Source organism: Camelus ferus, chromosome 3, assembly GCF_009834535.1.
Source record: "Camelus ferus isolate YT-003-E chromosome 3, BCGSAC_Cfer_1.0, whole genome shotgun sequence".
Lineage (NCBI taxonomy): Eukaryota > Metazoa > Chordata > Mammalia > Artiodactyla > Camelidae > Camelus > Camelus ferus.
The window spans coordinates 2,374,315-2,398,394 of NC_045698.1; the positions used below are offsets into that span (position 1 = coordinate 2,374,315).

General features: G+C 51.6%; 1 protein-coding gene across 3 annotated transcripts in view; it reads left to right on the forward strand.

Moving 5' to 3' along the window:
• IRX1 (iroquois homeobox 1) overlaps positions 1 to 14,269 on the forward strand; it is a 43,935-nt gene extending 29,666 nt beyond the window's left edge. The window contains exons 4-6 of one of the 3 annotated variants that reach the window (XR_004315834.1): positions 6,395 to 6,529; positions 9,380 to 11,112; positions 11,961 to 14,269. Coding sequence is in view for 1 of the 3 variants with exons in the window: in XM_032469661.1 (XP_032325552.1) it covers positions 6,395 to 6,529; positions 9,380 to 9,542 (298 nt within the window). In the remaining 2 variants the exon portion in view is untranslated. Of the gene's footprint in view, positions 1 to 6,394; positions 6,530 to 9,379 lie in introns of all 3 variants that reach the window. The other 2 variants (XR_004315833.1, XM_032469661.1) reach the window with 2 other exon arrangements.
• Positions 14,270 to 24,080: the final 9,811 nt, after the last annotated feature.

Here is a 24,080-nt window from a genome sequence, read left to right on the forward strand (position 1 = left end):
CCCTCACGTGTCAAAATAAACGCAGCCCCTCAGTCACAGAGCACCCCCGCCCCCCGCTGCCCGCAGACTTCACAGGCGTCCACGCCTTTCGTCTCCACGAGAGAAAAGAAGGCTGTGATCTCCACGCAGCCACGCTCCCACTTACCTGATCTGTAATGTAATTAATAGATGGCTGTGCAGAGACCAAGGTGCTTTCAAAGAGAAGGAGGCAGCTTCGTGTGAAACTTGCTGCTTTGAATCCGTCCAGGCCTCTATCAAAGCCCGTGTGATAACTTCATGTAAATCCTGGTGCTCCGAATCCGTGTCTTTTAACCTGTACGTACCACTTTGTAACACACTGCATTTCAAAGACACCGAAGGCTGGTCTAATTTGTATTACGGAATTAGGTTATACGCGGCAAGCAGCACGTCTTCCTGGTTTCTTAAAATTAAGATAGAAACTCGTTACAAAGACATTCATAGAGGTCTCACAGAGCCATCTCGAAAGGGCTATGACGGGGGAAGCCACGTTCTCAAGTTGAAGTCTTCTGGTTTCCTGCAGGCAGAGCCCGCTGCTGAGACTTGAATTTAGAAACTGACGTGGCAGGACCCGGCGGCCCCACCGCGAGCGCCGACAGTCACAGCTCATCACCATCTGAGCCCCCGGCGTGTTTGCTCACGGGCTACCCTTTGTTTAATCTGAGCACATAAAACACTCACAGATTTTGTTTCATAAATATTACTGCTCCCCCCGTGGGTGCATCTCAGGAGCTGTCCTGATTATTCATTTGCTGCTGGCACTGCGTCTTGACACCCTTAAACGGGAGCCAGAGGGGCCCTTACCCTGACGCTTCTTCTAAGAGAGGAAGTCGAGACGAGGTTCGAGAGGGAGCTCCACAGCCCCGCACAGCCTTCTATCCCCGTGCGGTTGATGGCCACGGCGGCCGAGTGGGAGGCCTGGACTCAGGTTTTCCTCTTCCTGACTTGCAGGTGGGTGGGGGCGAGGGGTCAGGAATACTCACTCGTGCTCCATGTGTGAGGGTCCCCAGCAGCTGTGACAAAGCACCACAGCCTTGGTGACTTTCCAACATCAGACATTTGTGCTCTCAGTTCTGGAGCCAAAATCCAAAATCAATGTGTCATAGGATTGTTCTCCCCTCAAAGCCTCCAGGAGAGGGTCCCTCCTGCCTCTTCCAGCTCCTGGTAGCCCCGGGCGGCCCCGGGCTTGTGGCTACATCCCTCCAGCCTCTGCCTCTGTGTTCATGGCCTCCCCTGAGTGTCTGAGACTTGAACCTCCCTCTGACTCGCTCTTACAAGGGCGCCTGTCATTGGATTTAGGAATAACCTAAGTCCAGGATGATCTGCATGGCACTAGGATTTATCCCCCACCCTAGTCTGCCAGCCACAGTTAATTAAGGTGAAAAATGGCAAAGAGTAACTCGAGTAAGGAAATGAGCAGAACACATGCAATTTGCCTAGAGCATTTGGGAATCTCCACCTGGCCTTCTGGTCCCCATTTTGGAGACAGTTCTCTGGGGGACATGGAGACGATGAGGAATTGGGCGCTCACAGTGTGAGTGGGGGAAGGGGTGGGGCGGATAGGAAGCCAGCCCTGGGACAAGGCAGTGGCAGGCCTCAGTGTGGCCGGCACTGAGACGGAGCGGTGCTAACCGTGTTTGCTGTGTGCTCACCTGTTCCAGAATCGCACCTGCAGAGCAAAGCCGGGCTCTGTGCTCCCCGCCAAGGACAGTTACCTGGGCCACGGGGGCCTCTAAAAGCGCCCAAGAGGCAGGAGTCCTGCTCCCGGGATGTTTTCTGAGAACCACCAGTTTCCCTGTATTTTTTTAACCTTTTTTTTTTTAATTTGTATTTTTTGATTTATTTATTTCTTTGAGACAATTTAATTTTTGGCGGGGGAGGTAATCAGGTTTGTTTATTTATTTATTTAGGAGGTATTGGGGATTGTACCCAGAACCTCCTGCATGCTAAACACACTGAGCTATGCCCGCCCCACTTCCCTGCATTTTTAAGCAGACACATGGGCGCCCCGGCGGGGAAGGAGAGAGTGTCCTCCTGCTGGCTTTGCTGGCGGCTGGACTTGCGCTTGGCTGGGGTCGCACCTGCCTGCGTGGCCCACTCTCTTCAGGAGACAGCGGGGCTGGCAAGAGGGGCCGAGGACACTCCCGCTCCTGGGGGACCAAGGGTTTCCTTTTCTCCTAAGCCGAGGGCCACCCAGACCCCAGGACGTTGGCTCCCCAAGTCCCAGCCTCCCTCTCACACCCACGTTTTGCTGCTCTAACGAGAATCCCCTCGGACAGGCTGCACTGCTCCCATCCAGCGACACCCGCCACCTGCAGGGGATGCCACAGGCAGTCCGGCCGCTTTTGGAAATGCCGCAGCTGGTGGCCGACTCCCCGCTGCCCACCCTGGACCTGGGAGTGAGGGGTGCCCACTGGCTACACACCTAGAAATTCATTCTTTAACATCATAACATTCTGTCCTCAGAGATAGTCTCCATTTCATAGATTAATGGTCCAACATGAAAAGAATGGTCGTTTTCCAGGTTGGCATACTTTACATAATGTTAGAATCTAGATTTTTAAAAATCTCTCTATTCTCCTAGCAGGGGCCGTGCGCCTTCCAAAGTCCGTGCCCGTGTTCCTGAGGGCACCACCTCCTCTGAACACGGCCGGCTTGGCTGTGGCCCACGGGACTCCGGAGGGGCCTCCCCTGCCACGTCCCTTTTCCGCAAAGGCCCGAGGATGCGGGATGCCCCCAAGCCGGGAGGGTTGGGAGGGGGTGTCCTGGTGGGCGCTGTTTCCACCGAGAGAGGTGAAGTCTTTCCAAGCTCTTAGCTCATCAGCGGGTGTTCAGCGAGCCCTCAGCCCAGAACATGCAGTTGGTAACCTGCTGCATTCTGATAAAAGACCCTTTGTGTGAAAGATAAATGTAAGTGGAGATTATTCATTTTCAAGAAGCCTTTTTCACAGTCCGGTCTTAGCTGTTTGCAGGAGAGGTAGATGCCCTGTTTGACAGTGGAAACAGCGCAATGTCCACCTGCTGTGGTGAAGGCAGGGACCCTAGGCGGGCACTTTCCTTCCAGCCCCAAGGACACAGGCATGGCCCCCAGGGGTCCGATTGCTCCTCAGTCTCCCTGTTCAAAAAGACAAGGATCTGGGGGCCAGAGATGGGGCCTAACCTTTAGAAGGGGGTCGCTCCCTGCTCCCCTGTCCCGGCGTGAGGACCATCCACCTGCATCCATCACATCCATCATGCTGTGGCTGAGGGGGAGGGACCGTGCAGACTTGGGTGGGAGCCCCGCTGTCCCCTGTAACAGCCAGGCTTTGGGAGGGAGCTCAGCATCCCTGAGTGTCGGGCACGCCCGCCCACCTGAGCACCAGACGGGGGACCAGAGGACTGAGCAGCAGGGCCGCTCTCAGCACAGCCGCTGGGACACCGCAGGCGTCTGATGGATGTCGGCTCCCTGCTGCATTTCGCTGTCCTCGGGGTGGAGGAGGGGGTCCTAAGAGGCCCTCACAAGGACTCTTCCGTGTGCCAGCACATGGTCTGTGACTCAGCAAAATCCCGGCAGTCCTCTGGAGCCTTCCCCAAGGTTTGGACTTCTAAGGAGGGCGCCAGCCAATCGCTCAGCCTGGCTTCAGGAAGTTGTCCCTGCCTGTGATGGATCCTGTCTTCTCCCCTCGCACCTGTCTTTCTGGGGGAACAGGGCCTTCAGGACCATTTGTCACTGTGAGCCATGCCTGCAGGGAGCCTGGGAAGTGAGGACTCAGCCTGGTTGGCCCCACCGAGGGGAGGTGAGCCCCGCGGCCCGGCCCTGGGCCGGTGGCTGTCAGCAGACACTTAGCTCTAATCGGAGCTTCTGTTCCGTTAGCCTCATTACTCAGCAGACGGAGGCCGCACACGGCAGCTCCTGCTCTGTCCCGGGAGCAGGAGGGGAGGCTGCCCCGGTAGGCGTAGACTGGGGCTCCCTAAGAATTGCCCTGGGCGGCTCAGAACTCAGAAGCCCACGGAAGCTCCCGATGGAACTTGGTGAGGAAGCAGAAGTGGAAGTGAGGGGAGTGGGGGCTAAGTTGGGGCTGCGGGCCGGGGCACCCCCTGGATTGCGCCAGTCTCTCCTTCATGTACCCGGAGCTGGGCTGGCCGGCGGGCACCTGTGGGCACCTCCCTTCCTGCTCCGGGCTCCAGGTGTGCTCGAGCTTCCGGTCTTTGGGGCATTTTTACCTTTCAGGAGCTGACGCTGCCCTGACTTGAGGACAACCTGATCTTGTGCCACTTGGAGCAGTAACAGTCCCTCTGCCAGGAAGTCAGCGAGAACAGAAACAAACCTCCCCTATTCCGAAGGCCCGGCACAGACGCGGCTGCTTTGGTTGGGAGACAACCAAGCTCCAGTGCCAGGAAAGGCTGAGCGGTGCGCTCCCGCCCTGCCTGGGGGCAGCCTCACCGGCGGGGCTGGCCCTGCAGGCGGGGGTGCTGGACTGGGAGTGGGGAGAAGGGCAGGGACAGAGGCGATGCCTTCCACTTCTGTTGAATTAATTCTCACTTTGACAGCAATTTATAATGCATTTTTGGGACATTCAGGGACATTCAAACAGTTCCAACTAAACATGAAAGCCTTGCATTGCTGTTCTGGGGATGAAAACTGAAAAGCTTTGCTACTTTTGCACAAAGTCATTATATTTTTATGACTTCAGTTAACATTTGGGGCATAAAATCCAGTCAATAACGGGTAAAAGCAGAGTCATTTGCTCAAAAATGTTTTATGAGCATCGTTTTTGGAATGGTTGAGCTTTCCACCAGCCTCCTCCCCTCCGCTGACATGGCAGCCTGTGTCCTTCACAGCTCTGCCTGCTCACGGCCTCCCCCTTCCTGACTGCGTGGGGGCGCGGCTGAACCGGCCCAGCTCGCGCCATGTCAGGAATGGCCCCCGCAGCCACCGTGTCTCGGAAGGACCGCAGTAGTATTCCAGGCTCAGCCTGCTCCGGTTAGTACTGACATCAAAGTGCAAATGTCACAGCCTCCCTGGAGACTCCGGGCCTGCAGACCCACCATGGTTTCATTCTTGAGTCAAGAATGGCAGGTTCCCTGCTCTTTGGTTCTTGTGGGTCCTCCCTTCCCCAGGAGGCCGTGAGAAACCCCACCCTCCTGCCCCCGTCTCAGTAATGACCGGGCATGCGGGGACATCCCCCAGAGGTGCTGGGGGACCTCCAGGACCAGGGGATGGCAGACGGTCAGGATGCCCCTAGATGTCAACTCCAGGGGCCAGCGCTCAGGGAGGGGTGTCCCAGGTGTCCCGTCCGGCCCATCGTGGACAAGAGGGAGCCGACTTCTTATAGCAACCCTGCTGGCCATGCAAGCCCATCTTAGAGGTGGGCAGCCTGAGGGAAAGAGCTAAGGGGCCTGCCCCAAGTCAAGCAGCCAGCAGGTGGCAGGGAAGTGTCCCCGCCAGGCTGATCCAGTGTTGAGCCGACTGCAGTCCCAGGGGCTGTCCGACCTATGTCAGCCCCACTTCAATCTCATCTGAGAAGGCAGCTGGGCTCCAAGGTCCCTCGGGAGAGGCTCCCAAGTAGGGTGCCCACTCCGCTCCCCCAAGGTGCGTCCGACTGCACCCCAGACCGGTCAGGATATCCAGGGTGGGTAGCACCCTGAACCGGGGGTGTAGGGGACAGGCTTCAAAGCAATGTGTGTCGTGCCCACGCTGTGACTTTAAACTCACTCCTCAAGCAGGCTTGGCAGTTCAAATTGTAACTGCGGTTCTTTTTAGAGAGAAAGTAAAGCCGACTGCCATCATTTTGCTTCCTGCGTGGCCGTTTCCACACCAGGACCTGAGACGGCAACACAGTCCTGCATTTCGATGTTTGGAACGTCCTCGGAAAGGCAGTGTCACGCCGTCCACAGCTAATACTGCCATCCCCCTACGTTTCCTTCCGAGTTGTTTATTATCACCCCTGACAGATAGTTGCTGCTTCTTTCCTGCCATTTCATTTCGGAAAAGTCCACCCTGAAATGGCTCCGTTAGGGAGGACCTGGACCACTGGGAGCACTCGGTGATAGGTGCTCCAAGGAAGGCCCCGGAGTGACAAGCAAGTCAGCCTCTCCACCTGAGACTCTCAGCCCCTACTTCTTCGTCAGCGTCGGGCTTCCTGAGCGCTCTCCGACCCTGATTTTTCACTACTTTCACCTTAATTTGAGGTTTTCTGTAATGTATAGTCTTAGGGTGTTTCTCACCTAGAGTCGGCTTTTTCTTTTTTTTTTTTTAACCTTCACCAACAAAATCTTGTAGTTTTGGTCATTGATGATGACTAAGATGAAGTTTTGGGCAGAAAAAGTGGAAGATGGGGTGTGAAAACCAGTCCTTATGGAAACCACAGAAAAGGACACAGGTCTTTTCGACCAGGTGTGATGGGGAGCCGTCGAAGGGGAAGGCCGTTCGCGCACTTTCCGGTGGACCCAGGTCTAGGCTGGAGATGCCATCGATGAAAACCCCCTGCTTCCTGATAACGCAGCTCAGTTGCCCGTGTGTCACGTCAGGGTAAGTCGATGGCCCGCCGTTCTGTGCACATACATCAACAGTGCCTAAAACGCAGCTCCCAAGCGGACTTTGCACTGTGACAAAATATCCTGGTCAGTTTAGTCCATGTCACTGACTGCCTTGTACAGCGGGACAAACACAACGAAGGACTAAGTTAGAAGGAGGGTGTGGTTTTACCTGGGGAGCCAGATGGGGTTTGACATCCTTCTTATAAACTCAGAATCAGAGACGGGTAAGTCACGCCTACTGGTTCCGCAAGTTGCCATGTAGAAATGGTGACTCCTGTGTTGTCCTGCCCCCTAACCCAGGCGAGGGACTTGCTTAGGACACAGACGGTGACAATGGACAGTGATCAAATCGTAAGCCCTTCTGAGGTGGCAGACGTCCACTTACCCTTTTGTCATCTCCTCCAAGCTTCACAGAGGTTGACAGAAGAATAACCCCTTTTACAGACGGGATAACTGAGGCTCAGATCATTCACACATCTTACTCAAGGTCTAGGTCTTGCTAAGAACACGGCAGGCCTGGAAGGTGCACCCAGGTGTGCTGGAGTGAAAAGCGCATTTTTTCCATCACATTACACCTCTGACGAGACGTGCATAACCCGCTGTGGAATATTGCCTCTAATTATAAAAAATGCAGGGGGCTTTGTATGTTGTGGGCCTGCGTCTCACTCTTCATTAAATCCCAGTGGGAACTCAGTGATAAGAGTGATCAGCAACCCGGTCACCCAACCAGTCACGACAGTGTCACCAAATTCCAGAGTCGGGAGAAGGACACTAAAAGTGTTGAAAAGCTATTCAGCACGTGCCTTTGATGGCCTGCCTAACGGAGATGTCTGTGTTTGCACATTTTTCATGGTCTTCATCTGAATCCAGATAGTAAACGCTATGTCAAGATTTAGAGCCCGGGAAATAAGTCCATTACCGCTCTCAGGAGGTGCCACTTACATGCTTCTAAACCACGTCTGCTGAGATGGAACGGCCTTCCCGGGACATTTGGCCGCATGACGGCGGCACAGTCGTTACGGAACGTGAAAGCGTGGGGCCGAAGCAAAGTCTGGAGCTGCCTGAGTTCTCTGGGCAGCGTGGCCGCCACACACAGGACCTGCCACAGCGCTGACCGTGCCCAGGGCTGCAGGACCATCCCCTTGGGTCCTGGGTACAGGCTGCTAATTCAGTTCACGACAGTAGCGTTTCTCTGAGACGAAGCCCCCGTGTCATGCCTGTTTGGTGAGTGTGGCGGGGTGACTCCCTGCCACCCCATGTCACCCCTTGCGGGGAACCCTGACAAAGAAATGAGAGCCTCCATCAAAGCCCCACCACATGCTGGGAAGAGGAGCCGTCCCCAGGCCCTGCTCCCGCTCCTTTGTCCCTGTCCCCCGCGGTCCCTCCTCGCTGGGCGGCCCTCCGCCCTGCTCCGCACCTGCGGTTGCATCAGCATCGGGCTTCCCATGGGCGGTGGGGTCAGAAAGTGCTCCCGGCTCCAAGGTAAAGGAAATGAATTCTTTTTTTTTTTTTATATAGTTATGATATCCATAAATCAGAGCTTTATTTATTTTTTGGTGAATTCAGTGTAAGAATTCACTTTTTCAGAATCCCTTTTCCACTGAATTTTACTCTTTTGGCGATGAAAATGTGTCCAGGTCAAAAGTTAAAATCACATGCCAGGGAGTTCTTAAATCTCAGCCTCTTCCTTACGTCTCTCCGCCCACCCCACCTGTCTCCTGTGCGCCATCCGTTCCCACTGGTTTTAGGGTCTCTTTCTTGGCTTCTTTTGGCAAAAATAAGCAAATTTACAGAGACATTCATTTCTTTGGTATCCTCTTTTTTAAAAAAGTAACATTCTTCTTCCAATTTTTTTTAATTTTATTTTTTAATTGAAGTTTAGTTGATTTAAAATGTTCGTTTCAGGTGTACAGCAAAGTGATTCAGTTATACAGATACATACATGCATATGTATTTTTTCATACTCTCTTTCATCAGAGGCTGTTATAAGAAACTGAATATAGCTCCCTGTGCTCTACAGTGGGTCCTAGTTGTTTAGCTGCTTTATATACAGTAATGCCTTCTCCACTTTTTTTTTTTTTTGGCAACTTACTTAAAAGTGCCCTTGAAGTCACTTCACGTCATCGCACAGAGGGCTTCCTGGCTCTCCTTCCCACTTGTGCGGACCCTGCTGTGCGGGCGCAGCAGCATTTGCTCACCTTTTCTCTTGTGGGGAGGGACCTGTGCTGTTTCACCTCAACCAGGACACCAAGGAGTGCCCTGTGGTGGGACGCAGGCCTGGCGGCCTCTGGGGCGCGCGGGACACTTCCCGGAAGTGACGTCTGCCAGAAGCCTAACCCGAGTCCAGTCATGAGGGGACACAAAGGCAAGCCGGAGTGTGACACAGTCTTCCAGAAAGTCAAGACCAGGGAAGACGGAGCGACAACCAGGAGCGGAGCTGGGGAAGGAAGGAGATGAAGACAGACAGGGACAGGTCCTGGGAAGCATGGAAAATGGAGCGCTTTAAAGGACATTGTGGAGACGACTGAGGACGTGTGAATGTGACCTGCACTGAGTGATGCTGCCGACCTTGGCTGTGCTGGTGGCGGCGGCCCACTGCAGTCTAGGGGCATGTCTGATGAAGGAATTAAGTGTCGTGATGTCTACAGCTTAGTTTCCAGTGCTTCAGAGAAAAAGTGTGTGAGTGTGTGTGTGTGAGACAGGGACAGAGACAGAAAGACGGAGAAACGACAAGCAGACAGGAAAGGTGCAAATGGGACTCCACACAGCAGCTGATGAATCCAGGTGAAACGTATACGAATGTTCATTGTGTTATTTACTTATTTATCTTTAATTCTCGTAGGTTTGAAGTTTTTCAAAATGAACAAGTCAGAGGAACGTTTGCCTCTCACAACAAAAAGCCGCAGAGGGCGTCCGCTCCCGGCGGTCCGCCCCTGGCGGCACCGCAAGGCCGTTGGGGACACCCCTTCACTGCTTCACAACGGGGGCTCTTCCTCCCTTGTTAATTCAAGCAGATGCAAGTCAGTGAAATACGCTCTGAAGTCAAATGTGAGGCCCGGACGGTTTAGAATTCAGTCCAGTGCGCACAGGTCCCGGGGACCCCCGCCCCACGGGGCTCTGACACAGACCCTACTGTGTTTCCAGCAGAATCACGAGGTCTCTGTGGCTCATGGGGAGACAGTCCGCGTGTGTCTCAGACTCTCAGGTGTGCCCCCCATGAAACCCGCCCCTGGAGCCCAGGCTGGAGCAGCAGCGCCTCCTACTGTTGCTGGCACACGGGGAGCCTGGGGTCCCCTAAGCTTCCCAGTGGGTGTGACAGGCCCCCTGAGGACCCGCCTGCCTGTGCCCAGACCGGCCTTCCTAGAATTGAGGCAAATCTCCCAGGAACCTGGCTCTCTGGGGCCAAGGGCAGGACTGGGCTGGGATAACGGATTTTGGGCTGAGGTCGGGGTCCCTCAGCCCCCATTCTGAAGGCCTTGAGCTGCCATGACTTGGGATCAAAAGCAGGACCAGTGGTCAGGGCATCCACCCACCTGCATGAAGGGGCCGCCACCCTCAGAGCCTGAGCTGGAGGCAGAGAGAGCAGGGCTGAGCGAGGGGGCACCTAGGGGGGTCCCCGCAGGAGGTCGGAGCTCTAGGCTGGTTTTACCCTGTCCTCTCTTATCAGCGCGGCTCCGAGGTTCTGTGTCAGCTCAGCTCTCCTCCCAGTGCGCTTTTCCTAAACTTCAGCCTCAGTATTTAGGGGGAAAAACGGTAAAACAGTGAATACTGAAACATCACATTTCCTTAATTCTAAGGTGCTGACGACTGTAGTGCGCACCAGTAACTTAGTAATGACTTTTCTGGAATTCACCTGACGTTTGACGCAACAGTACTTCCCGGGTGACTTCAGAATTGCTGTTAAAAAGCACACCAACCCCAGGAAATCTGGTGAGTTTGGGAAACACTGGGTTAAATTAGGTGAGCGCGTCTTTCCTGCAGAACGACCCGAAGCCTGTGCGTGCTCAGCGTCACTGCCGTTTCCGCGAGGACGGCCAGCAGTTTGTCAGACTCACGTCAGCAGGCGTGGGGCGCTCCTGGAGATCGGTCACTCCATCAGCAGTCCCGGCCGGGTCCCTGCCTGTCCCGTGTCTGCTGCTTGTGAGCTGCTGCACCCCAGGAGCGGGCGTCCGAGCCTCCAACAGCCGAATCCCAGCGCTCCTCTCTGCTGGGAAAGCTGTTGGGTTCCTCGCTTTCCTTAGGGAACCTCCGGTGCAAACCGGCCACGAGGGAGATTCAGCATTGCGCAGCCACTCAGGTGCCCCCCCGGTGCCGAGCCTGGGCAGGGGATTGTGCCTCATGTTCTCCTGCCTCCAGGCTCCTGTGTCCCCGTCTCCTCTCAGGGCCTCCTCTGCCGGTGGGCTTCCAGCGTCCAGGGCTCTCCCAGCCCTGCCCCTGAGTTCTTCCACGTCCTGTTTCTGGGACTTCCTGAAGAGTCGAAACGTCCTCAAAGGTGGAGCCACCACTGCAGGTGACGCCCACAGCGAAGCAGTGTCCTGGTGCCGCACTCTCATGCCGCGGGGACCCGCATCGCAGGTGCACACGCACAGGCTCGCGGAGGGGTTATTAGGGACACGGGAGCTACTGACTGATGCATTTATCCAGCAAATCTTCACCAAACATCTTCTCTGTGCCAGGATTCTTCTAGGCTCAGAGACTCAACATGGACCCAATAGAATGGGCATCTTATGTTCCAGTGGTAGGAAGCGATCAGGACGTTCACGTGAAACACAGAGGGTATTGGCAGGTGCAAAGGAGAAAACGGAAGTTGGGCAGGAGGGGTGGGGAGAGTGGGGGGGAGGAGCCTCCTCATCCCTGCCATCACAGTGCAAACCGAGACCGTGCTGAGGACAGGGCTTCCTGCACGGCCTGGGGGCCGGAGGGGCCTCACAGAACAGCAGGCGACCAAGCCCTGCAGGTGGGACCCTCCGCACTCTGAGACCCCTTCTGCAGAACTTCCCTGGGGTGAGGGGGAGTCGGGCAGGATATGGGGATCTGGATCGGGATGAGCTGGGGCCCCCTAGCTGGGTGTGGTGAATGCAATGTGGTCGGTGAACAGGGCGTCGTGTAGTGACTCAGTTAGTGGGCAGGTGCTGGACCCCAGTGAGGCCCCTGCACCGTTAGGGGAGTGAGGATCTTAGAACGAGGGACCAGCTCGCTGCCCGGGTGCTGCAGGGGTCCCTCTGGAAGGCGGGTCTGAAGTGCGGGGTGCCAGACATCCTTGCTCGTCCTTGTGCACAGTTGTGAGTGGCAGGGATTCAGGTCCTCTCCACGCTCGTTCTGAACAGGAACTCTTGCCCTTCCAGAATGTTCTTTCTCATGAAGCGGTTTCCACTGTGAATGCAGGATACTTTTTCTTCTTTCTCTCTCTTTCTTTTTAAAAGTGAAAATGAACCAAAGCAGAGTTTACCAGAATTCATTCATGGAGCACAGACGCATTGCGTCGCCACGGGCAGCAAGCACACCTGTGTGTGACACACGTGGTTGCGGATTCCAAACACCAGAGACAAAAACCAGATTCAGATCAGCCGTGCGACATCATCTATCTCCTCTCTCTGTAGAAAGGTGATGTTAGTAAATCGCTGCCATAAGAAGCAGCAATAAAAATGCGGAGAAGCAGTGTCGGCCGCTGACTAATACAATCTGCTACCGTCTTGGGTTTTGTGGTCTATGTGGTCTGCAAATTTTTTCAATGTGTAATTTGTTTCATGTTCTTATTCTAAACAAACATCCACTTTTGTGCCTAATTTTTTGGGTAATTTTGTATTCTTCTCTTTAAAAAGCCTCCGTTTCTCTCCCCTCCCCCACCCTGTGTGAGCTCTGTCCCCAGAAACTGGCTCTGTCCCCGCGGGCAGGGGTCCAGGGATGAGCTCTCCAGAGACAGGGGAGATAGTGCGGAGTGCGGACTGCCAGGCAGGGGGCGTGCCGAGTGAATGGACGGTGCACGCAGCCTGGGGGAGCCCTGGTCACGATTCGGGCTTCCACTAGAGAGAAATGGGGGTCCCTGGGGGCGCTGGATCAGAGGGTTATCTTGGTCACACTCACACTTTCTGGGTTGATTCCAGCTGCCGTGGGAGCCTAGGGTTTCCACAGGCTGCACCCAAGGGTGTTCAGATTGGTGCAGAGTTACTGGAACATCTCCCCACCCCCAAGCCAGGGGGACCTAGACCACATTTGATAACAATATGGAAACGACTTTGAAACGCCTTTCTCCGGGAAAGTAGACGCAGATTTGGCCAAAAGACAACCGGAAGGCAGCATCAATGCTCCCAAATTGGCGAGGAAGCGTTGCCCACCCCGCCCGCCAGGCTCCGGGACCCTCCTAGATGCTGACCCGGGGCGGGGATCACAGCACCCGCTCAGGACTGAAGGGGCAGCGCCTTCCGCCATGAATGCACGCGCATGGAACTGAATGCGTGCTGCCTGCCGTCCAGGCAGTCTTGGGACCCCGAACACTTTTGTTCTAAATTAAAGTTTTGACTTGGTTTTGAGGTAATTGTGGAATGACCTGTACTAGTGGGAAATAATACAGAGACAGCCCCCGTGCCTGGTTTCCCTCAACGATAAGCTTCTTGCAAAACCACAGCATAAAAATCACAGCAGACATCCACGTTGCTAGAACCCTGGTCCTGTCCAACTAAAATTTTGCTTACACTCTTGTGTCTTCGTTTACCTGTCTGGTGTTACCACTGTGCAAGTTCAGGTGTGGACCGCCCCGACCAGGATGTTCCCACTCCGTCACCCCCGGGACTCCACAGGATGCGCTGCCCTCTCCCGGCCACACCACTCCCTCCTGCCCCGCCCTCCTTCACCCCTGGAAGCAAGCAGTCTGTTCCCGATTTCCAGAATTCTCAAATAATGTTATCTAAATGGATGTGCACAGTTCGTAACCTTTGGGGTCTGGCTTTCCTCACTCGGCATGAATCCCCTGAGATTCTCGCAGGCTGGCTTGTGTGTTGACAGTTCACTCCTTTTTCATTCTGGGTAACGTCCCGGGGGTGAGTGGGAGAGGCACTTTCTAAAACACGGTTCTCGTTATCACAGTCCCTGAGAAGAGATTCAAAGGGCGGATCCCCAGCACGTCCTGAGTGACTTCAGGGTCCCTGGGGTAAATGTACACCATTGCAGGAGCTGTTACTGATGTGGCTGTACAGCTGGTGGGGCTCACGTAGAAAAGTGAAGGGAACCCCATGCAACCCAGCCAGCGCCCCAGCTCAGCGAGGGGGTCACTGGGAGGAGTGGGTACCACTCCAGCTGCTGGCCATTTGGGCCCCTGGGGCTGACTCGGGGCGGATGATACTGGGGAGGTGGCCTTGGGCTCCCCTGGGGACCAGGCAGCGGTCCTGCTGCTCCCACAGCTCAGGGAGGCCAGGATGCTGTGTTCCCTGCAGAACGTAAGGCACATTGTGTGGAACGGGAGGCCCCAGAGGGACTGGGGGGCAGTGCCTCCCTGCAGGGCGTGTGAGCCTGGGATAACTTCCTGCCGGTTTACCCCACTGCAGTGGGGACAGCACCCTCCGCTCTGAGAATAAATTGGTTAATTTTGCAGAGTGCTCTGAAAACGCCAAGAGCTGTAAAATGCTCACGAGGCGAGAAGCCCCCTGTGCTTGACAAGGAAGAGGTGCAGAGGGGCCGGTCGCATGTGGTTTGCATAGTAAATTTCATGATTGCTTTTGGAAATTATGCCTTCTTATTTATACGTCTTGTCAAATAAACAAATTGAATGGAATCACCAGAAGGCCCTAAATATTGTCTTTATTGCCTAGAACTGTCTTTAGAGAGATCTTGGTAGAGGACTGGGGAGCCTTCAGATGGGGCAGCCTGGGAGGAAAAGGGACGTGGGGTCTAATTCCTGTGATTGTCACGAGCATCTATTTATTTGCTCAGGGAGGCGAAGGGGGGACCATCTCATTTAGACTTATTAAAGGGTCCAAAAGTATAACACTCTTCAAAAGGGTCACTATAAATATGCCACATACAGTATTTCATAGAGTTTATGGGAAAGGAAATTGAAATTGACTAAAAATAGAATTGAATCTTGTCCAAACAATATTGGATACACCAAATGGGTGTTTTTGTTATTACATCTAACAGACTGATATTCTGAGCACATTTTTATAAAACTTTAGTTTGTTTTCATAAATTTGGGACATTCCTGCAACTCTTAGTTTTCTTAGAATTATCAGCCAGTGTGACAGTATCTTAAAAAATGAAAATAAAAGGTTCATTTGTGGCAGGGTTGCCCCCTCCTCTGGTCCGTTCCTCTCTGGTCACTGGCGCAGCTCCTGAGATCTCAGGGGACCTGGGCAGGTCAAGGGGTCAGAGGAAAAATCCTGGCTGGTCTGCCTGCATCCTGAGTCTGCGAACAGAAATAGTCCCAACTCTTGAAACCCCTTACCCCAGTTTACAGTGCAGACGTGTGCCCTGGGGGCCCCACTGCTGCCTTGAGACTAGGAGGGTGGTGACTTCCAGGAAGGAGAGAGAGGCTGAGAGACTCGCCGAGATGTGGTCCTGGCACCGTCACGGTCACGCTTCAGATTCCGTTACAGGAGGAGAGTTAAGCCTCCTTCTGTGGAAGGTGCTCTTTGTAGGGTTTTGTTACCTGCTGCCAAATGCATTATCTTTGGTTTCTTCACCCACTGGGACAATTAGGGGGGAAACAGAACAGTCAGGAATTGTTCTATAACAGCACAGCTGAACTTCAGAGTGGAGACGTTCTAGGGTGCCCAAACCCCACCTGGATGCTTGCACCCGGACAGGTGAGTGGAAGGGGGAGGTATGTGGCCTCACACGTGTGCTTCCAAGGTGATGCCGAAAATCTGAGCATCAGCCCCACCGTGGCTGAGAACGGCCCTTTGCAGGGCGGCTCGGCTCTGCTTTCTTAGTAGGTAAGAAAGGGACCTGGTTTTCTTTGTTTGTAGGGCCCTCCACCACGTAGCGCCCTCAGACAGGAGCACTGCGCAGGCTCTCTGTAGCAGGACACATCTCCTCCAAGGTCCTTGGTGTGCTGACGTAAATTAGCTTAATTTCTGTTACTTGAAGATGTGCACAAATCAAACAAGTGTACCCTGTACACTTGCCATGATATATACACAATTGAAAATTAGACGCAAGGAAAGATTACTGTCAGTCATATTTACGTTGATAACATCAAATGATGCTGTTTGGTTTAAATTAAGTTGCTGCTCTCCGTGTGAACACCGTTTAGACCTCCAGGGCTCTGTTTCCTTTGCGTTAAGCATACTCTGGGTTATGTGGTGACAAAACTCCTCATCGCTGTCTTCTCCTTGAAGCACGGAGACATAGCCCTTCGGTCACCGCGGTGTCAGATGGACCTGGCTTGGCACAAAAGAATGACTTGTTAATAAATTCCAATTCATTATTTCTTATTAGCAGGCTACAACCAAGGTCAATTCATCCATAAAGCAGAGCTCCTATAGGTCCTTACGCTTTTAATTGTCATTAAAGCTAAAATGCAAAATTAAAAACATCTTGCAACGGGACAGATGCGTGGGTTTCCGAGAGTGTGTCGAGTCCTCCTGGTCCGGAGGACGTGCTCCTCAGGAAATAATAAACTGTTGGGGGGAGGGTATAGCTCGGTGCTAGAGCGTGTGCTTAGCATGCATGAGGTCCTGGGTTCGATCCCCAGCTGCTCCATTAAAATAAATAAATAAACCTAAAAAACAAACAAACAAAAAAGAAACAATAAACTTTCTGGAGCCTTTGAGTCAGAGCATCTAACGACCAGCTTTTCTGAAGAGTATGCAGCTGTGAACTCGAGTTGGTTGAGATGTCCTTGTGGGGATGTACTTTTAGGACACTGATAGGGAAGTGGCTTAAGAATATTATATTATGTCATATCAGTGGTGCTAAGTTCCCTTGCTTGGTCAGCTCTCCCGGTGTGCTGAGTCAGGGATGATTCAGTGATGATTCATCACCAAGCATCTCCTCACAAACAAATTCAACTGCTTTTTCTTTTTTAAATAAATGAGAACATTGAAACACAGGTCAAATTCAACTGTTTTTAATCTTCCGTTCAAAGAAATCTTACTGTCCTCAAAATATTCAATTGACTTTTTTTTTGGAATGTATCATGCAATGTTATGGTTTGAAATTTTAAAAAATAAGTGAAAGGGCACTTGGGGAAAAAAATAAAATCCCCCTTTGACTCTCGCAGGCTGGACATCATTCCTTGTCCAACAAGCGATGTTACGTGGTTTCGTGCGTCATCCGAGGAATTTGTTTTTTAACGTACAATCCTGTTCAAATGCTTTTGCACACGTGGTGATGCACTGCTGGTGCAGACCAAGCACGGTTCTGCACCTCTGTGTTCTCGCTTTTTTTAAGTTCCTATGTAACTGTGTGCCCTCATGTCGATATAGGGACCATATATTCATAAATGTAAACTGTACAGTTTAAATACTCTCGTCTCGAGTAATAATGTTGATGCTCACCATCCCAGGATCATCTCGGTTATTCTCAGTAGATTCCTAAACATGACTTGATGTGGGTTTGGGACTTAAGAACAGGCCCCCCTGGAAACTGGGAAACCAGTGATTATCAGAGAAGTCTGAACACTTCTCCCACCCATGCTTGTCCAAATAGTCGCTTGTTTGGTGTGATTCTGGACCTTCATGCGAGGAGGACAAACGGAATCTGGACAAGGTTGCCCCGAGCCACAGCCCGCAGCTCCGCGGCAGCTCCCTGGGGACAGTGGAGGGGGAGACACAGTGCCCTCCCAGCCCCACCTGCAAATGCGTTTCTCCTGTCCGTTGCTCCCTGTCTTAAATATGCTGTTTGTCTCACTTTCTTTTTTCTTTTTTTTAATTGAAGTATGGTCGGTTATACTGCGTCAATTTCTGGTGTCTCACTTTCTGAATTGCTGGTTTAATTTGGTTCATTTGTCAGGTCTAACCCAGTGAAGGTTCCCAGTTTCCCCTACAGAGAAAGCCAGTCCCTGGGGTGGGCTGCTGGGGCTTGCCCTTCCTCTCCATCTCTCCTTTTACCATCTCAGTCCTGTCCTCCCCCCGGGGTCATTCTGCTCTGCTCTGCTCTGCTCTGCCCCTTAGGGTTTCAGACACACCCAGCCTCTCCACCTGCTCTGTTGGTGCTGGCTGCCCCACCCCCACCTCTCTGCAGGGCTCATCCCCGCCCCCTCATCCTTCCTCAAACACCACCTTCTCCAGGAAGTCTGCCCAGACCACCCTCCTCCCACCAGCTTGTCCTGACAGTCTCGGCTTCTCTTGTATTTTTGCACTGCACACAGAGATGATTTGCTCATCTGTATGTTTATTTTTTGCGGGTGACCTCTCCCACCCAGAATGCACCCCCCCTGGAGAGAGGGATCGGGGAGCCTTGCTAATCCTGTTCCCTGATGGACCCCAAGTACCTTAAGACAAACGTCTTTGCCAAATGACCGTGCACATGGGAGGGTGTCTGGGCAAGAGGACAGTGGCCAGGGCACCCCTGACAGAGGCCGGAGCTGGCGGGGCCCCCCTGCCTGCACAGCCCCCCTTCCCCAGGTGAGCGATGACGGGGTACCCCGGGCCATTTGCTCCCCGTCTGCCAGGTCTCCTCTCAACCTCACTGTTGTAAATTATAAAACAAACTCTTAGCGGGAGAGACCATAAAACCAGGACTGTTGTCTTCAGACAGGAAGGAGGTTCTGGAGCGGAGGAGGGAAGCCGTGTGACTGAGAACAGGGCTTCCTTCCACTGTGTGCGGAACCTCACCTGCTTGAAGGTGGCGTCTGCACATGTCACTCCTGAGCTGTTAGAAGTTTCCTCTTTGTTAAATTATTTAGAGCTTCGGGGGACTGCCAATCAGGACGGGATGAAAGCTGAATATTCCGTTCTTGGTCCTGCTGATCTGCTGCTAACATATTTTCAATAATAAAATATCTTCTGGAAGCACAGTTTCAATAGAAAAAAAATTAGTATTTGATCAGATTAATTCCGTTGCGTGTGGCTCACCCCAGATCGAGCAAGAGTTAGTTAGACTTTCGTCCTGGTCACTGTGAAAGAAAATTCTCCCAGAGTGGACTCAAGGCTCACATGCGTCTTCTTTCTCTGCTGTTTCCTTGTTTGTCTCTCGCCCGTTTAAGGTGAAATGCACTTCCTAGTACATCAATGACTGTATAATTAATTTGAGGTTAGAATTATTAGAAAAATCATTAGGAAACTTTAAACAGCTTGTAACAATCTTGGGAAAGCATTTACGGGTAAATCTTGTCTTAGCGTCATCTTGTCTTTTGAACCTGTGACTTCAGGACGAGGAAATAAGCCCAACCGAACACCACTGACAGCGCCACAGGGAGCCGAGGGCACACGCCCCGTCGGCCGTGACGAGCTGCTTTTTCTGAGGCTGACGGTGCGGCCCTGTGTGTAGTGCTTTCCTAACCAGAATTTCTCAGTGTCCGGGATTCCTGTCGTGCTAGAATCTGGTGGCTTATTCTACATTCCCAGCTCGTTCTGAGCAGAGACTCTGCTGGTTGCTCAGCCACCTTCCACGAGAGCTCCGTCTGAGGAAGGATGCCAGGAGTTACCATGTGCTGAAGGCTAATGATGGCCTTGGCCTGGGCTAAGCTCTTTCCATAGAGCATCTCACTTCATTCTCACAACAGTAAAAGAACTTGGGTGTTATTACCAAGGGTTTAGAGACGGGAAACAAAGTCTCAAATAGACCAACGCAGACCCAGGACCCACCATTACTCAACAGACGAGACCTAAAATTAGAGATGTCTGATGCAAAAAGGCTTCATTCTAAATGCCACGCGCTTGGCCGAGAAGCCCAGAGGTGGCGGGGCTGATGGGGACGGGGCGTTGGTTAACTACACGCCCGCTACAGAGGACGCTGCAAGGGAAGCTGGGAGGAGATGATTATAATAACTTCCATTTTTGGATGAGAAGGCAGAGGCTCAGAGACGCTGAGGGATGTCCTCCGGCTCAGGCAGCCAGTGTGCCACCCGGTGGGACCCGAGCCCAGAGCTGCTCTGCGTCCCCTTCTGCGGGCGCTCCACGTCCTCCCCGAGACCCCGGCCCCACACTGAGGTTCTAACTCTTGAGTGTGATGAGGGCAGAGCTCACTGGTAGGGCGCATGTTTGGTGCGCACGAAGGTCCTGGGTTCAGTCCCCAGTGCCTCTGTTAAATGGAAAGAATTAAAATTTAGGGGGAGGGTATATCTCAAGTGGTAGAGGGCAGGCTTAGTGTGTGTGAGGTCCTGGGTTCAGTCCCGAGCGCTTACTCTAAGAATAAATCAAACAAGCCTAAACCTTATTGCCCACCCCCACAAAAACAAACAAGCAAAAACAGCTAACTCATGAATGTGACGCCTTTGTCTCTAAACCACAAAATGCGCTCAGTACCTCCCATGTGCTGGGGAGGCAGGGAAGGAGTTACAGAGCTGATAAGCACATCCATCTCCTTGAGGGGGACCACGCCCTGGGGACCCCTTTCCTCACTGTGCTTTGATGTTAGGTTCCCAAGCGGCAGAACAGACTCACCACCACACATCAGATGCCCCACTCAGGGGCCCGGCAGGCGGCCGAGCGCTGGGCGGTCCCTTCGGAGGAGCCGCTGCCCGAGGGCTGTAGGCCCAGCCTCCGTCCACCCTCCACGCAGTGGCCCCCGAAGGTCCTCCAGCCAGGAGGTGTGAGAGCTGAGTGCCGGGCAGCGGAGACCAGATCACTGGTGGATCTGAGGCATCAGTCCCTCTGAGCTCTCTCTCCTCTGAATTGGGAAGTCAATAAATATATTTATGTTTCAGGAGCCCCAGACCGTGGCTGTCAGGCTGTCAGAGGCAGGCAGCCGTTGTGTGGAACCTGTGCGTTTCTCTGAGCCTCGGATGCTTTCCTTGGGTTTTCAGTGTCTACCGGCTCCACCTGACTGGGAGAGAAGGGGACGCCGCGCTCCATGCGGAAGCAGCTCGGCGTCCCGGTGCGGTTTGGCAGGAGACCGCTTGCGTCTGTCTTTCTCTCTGCAGCACCTGCCTCCAGGGATGTTTCTTGTCTGGTGGGGAAGCAACTCCTTTCCGCTGTCCTGACCCCCTTCCCTCCCCTGCCCTTGATACATCCCTTCCTGACTTCCTCTCAGCCTCAGAGCCACAGCAGCGGCTGCAGTCGAGGCAGAGGAGATGGGAACCCACTGAGTCCTTCTCCCTGTGATGTCTGCAGCCTCTCAGAGCCTCTCCTCCCGACTCAGAGATGACACATCACTACCTAATCCTAGATCACTGTCTGCTTCACACTCGATTCCCCCACCAAGCCAGTGACCGACCGTCTCCCAGAGTCTGCCTGTGGGCCTGTCCGAGTGTCCAGCTGGGCTGCGGGGCCCCAGACAGCCTGGGAGCAGCGGCCCCTGACATCTTCTCCAAGTGCCCATCGCAGGGCCGCCCTCAGCCTTGGCCATTGCTCTTCCAAGTCCACTCACATTAGCACGGGCTGCCGTGGGGTGGCTGAAACAATAGGAATTTATTTCTCACACTTCTGGAGGCTGGACATCCAAGGTCAAGGTTCCAGCCAATCCGGGTTCTGGCGGGAGTGCTCCTCCTGGCCTGTCTTCTCTCTGTGTGCTCAACTACCTCTCCTCCGTGCATGTGCTTAGAGTGAGAGAGACAGACAGACAGACAGACAGAGAGGGAGAGTCCTCTGGTGTGTCCTCTTGTAAAGACGTTGACCGTGCTGAGACCCTGCCCTTATGACCTCATTTAACCTTAATTACATCCTCAGAGGCCTCATCTCCAAGTACAGTCCTGCTGCTGGGGGTTCAGACTTCAGCATATGAATTCCACAGGGGCCACAATCCAGCCCGCAACCAGGCCCAGGACTGTGGGGGTAAGACCGAAGGGCTTGGGAGGGGTCCAGACAGATCTGGCCGGGAGCTGTCTTGGCAGAGTTATGGACTCACTCCGAGTGGGGAGAAGATTGGAAGCAGTGATGCCTGTGTGACACTGACAGGGGTACAAGCGCAAACAGCCCCCGTGAGGAGGGCTTTTCCTCCAGCAGAGGAGTGACACCTGTCACCTGGGTGCTGATCACAGGAGCTGAATGGGTGGGCAGGACACTTCTGGGGGTCAGACAAAATCTATGAGCTATAGACCTAAAATCCTGACCCATGAACCACACATACCTCCTTCCTGTCCTTCCAAATGGGCCTGGAGTCTAGCAGGTCCAAAGGCATCCTTCTACAAATTTAACTTGAGAAGAAAATTCAACAGGTGTGTAAGGGTGCACGTGCAAGCAGGACTTTGAGTGAAGAGCTGAGTTCTTTACAGGGTTATGAGAGCTACATTCTGGCTAAAGCATCATTCATGGAGGTGAAGTTCACAGGGGCAGTCATTTTGCCATCCAGTCCATCAGTGCCCCCTACGCACCACTGCCCAGTGCTCGAACAGCCATTCACCCATTCCGGGCACTCAAAAATGTTTGTCCAATGAATGAATGAATGTATCATATAACACGTGCTTGCATTATTTCATAATATACTATGATAAACAAAATCAGAACCAAATCTCTTTCATTAAATTGAAGTTTAGTTGATTCACATTATTATATTAGTTTCAAGTGTACAACATAGTGATTCACTAGTTTTATAGATTGTACTCCATCTAAAGTCATTGCAAAGCAATGGCTACCTTTCCCGTTGCTGTTCCATTTATCCTTGATGATTACTGATTTCATCTCTTACTCTCATACCGCTAACTGGTCCCTCCCTTTCTCTGCTGATAACCACTAATGTGTTCTCTATATGAGTATGTTTTCATTTTGTTATATTTATTCTTTCTATTTTTTTTAGATTTCACTTATAAGTGATAACATGGAGTGTTTGCCTTCCCCTGTCTGACCTATTTCAATAAGCATAGTACCCTCCAGGTCCATTCATGTTGTTGCAAATGGCAACATTTCACTAGTTTTAAACATAAATATTGTGTATTTCATTATATACATATCCATATATCTATCACATCTTCTTTATCCATCCATCTGTTGACGGACACTTAGATTCTCCCATATCTTGGCTTCTATGATGTTTCTACGAACATTGGAATGCGTCTATCTTTTCAAACTAGTGTTCTCATTTTCTTTGGATATATACACAAGAGTGGAACTGATGGATCATAGGGTAGTTCTATTTTTAGTCTTTTGAGAAACCTACATACTATTTTCCACAGTGGCTGCACCAATTCACATTCCCACCAAAAGTGTACAAAAATTCCCTTTTCTCCACATCCTCACCAGCATTGGTTATTTGCGTTCTTTTTGATGATAGCCATTTTGGCACGTGTGAAGTGATATCTCACTGTAGTTTTGATTGGCATTTCTCTGATGATTAGTGATGCTGAGCATCTCTTCATGTGCCTGTTGGCATCTATATGTCTTCTTTGGAAAAATGTCTATACAGGTCTTTTGCCAAATTTTTAATTGGGTTGTTCAGGATTTTTTTTTTTTTTTGATGTTAAGTTGTATGAGCTTTTCATAAATTTTAGATATTAACCCCTTATCAGTCATATCAGCTGCAAATATTTCTTTCTATTCAATAGCTTTTCTTCTTGTTTTGTTGATGGTTTCCTTGGTTGTGCAAAAGCTTTTAAGTTTAATTAGATTCCATTTGTTTATTTTTGCTTTTCTTTTCTTTGCCTTAGAAAACAGATACAAAAAAAAATGTTGCTATGAGTTTTGTCAAAGAGTGTTGTGCCTATGTTTTCTTCTAGGAGTTTTATAGTTTTCAGTCTTACATTTAGGTCTTTAATATATTTTGAATTTGTTTTTGCATATGGTGTTAGAGAATATTCTAATTTTAATCTTTTTACAGGTAGCTGTCCAGTTTTCCCAGCATCACTTACTACAGAGACTGTCTTCTCCATTGTATATTCTGGCCTCTATGTTGCAGAGTAATTGACCATAAGTGCATAGACTTTTCCTGAGCTCTTCATTCTGTTCCATTGATCTACATGTCTGTTTTCTTGCCAGTATCATACTTCTTTTCATGAGCAAAAGGAAAATTTTATTTAAAAAATTATTAATTAAAAAAATTGAAGTACATACTGTTTTGATTATTGTAGCTTTGTAGTGTAGTCTGAAGTCAGGGATCATGGTACTTCCAGAGCTGTTTTTTCTTCTCAAGGTTTTTGGCTATTTGTGGTCTTTTGTGCTTCCATACACATTTTAAATTATTTAATCTAGTTCTGTGAAAAATGCCATTGGTATTTTGATAGGGACTGCACTGAATCTGTAGGTGGCCTTGGATAGTATGGTTATTTAAGCAATTTCCAATCCATGAAAATTGTATATCTTTCCATCTGTTTATATGATCTTGAATTTTTTTCATCAGTGTCTTATAGTTTTCCATGTACAGGTCTTTAAACTCTTTAAGTAGGTTTATTCCTAGGTATTTTATTATTTTTGATGCAATGGTAAATGGGATTGTTTCCTTGATTTCTCATTCTGATAGTTAATTGTTAGTGTATAGAAATGCAATAGATTTCTGTGTGTTAATTTTTTATCCTG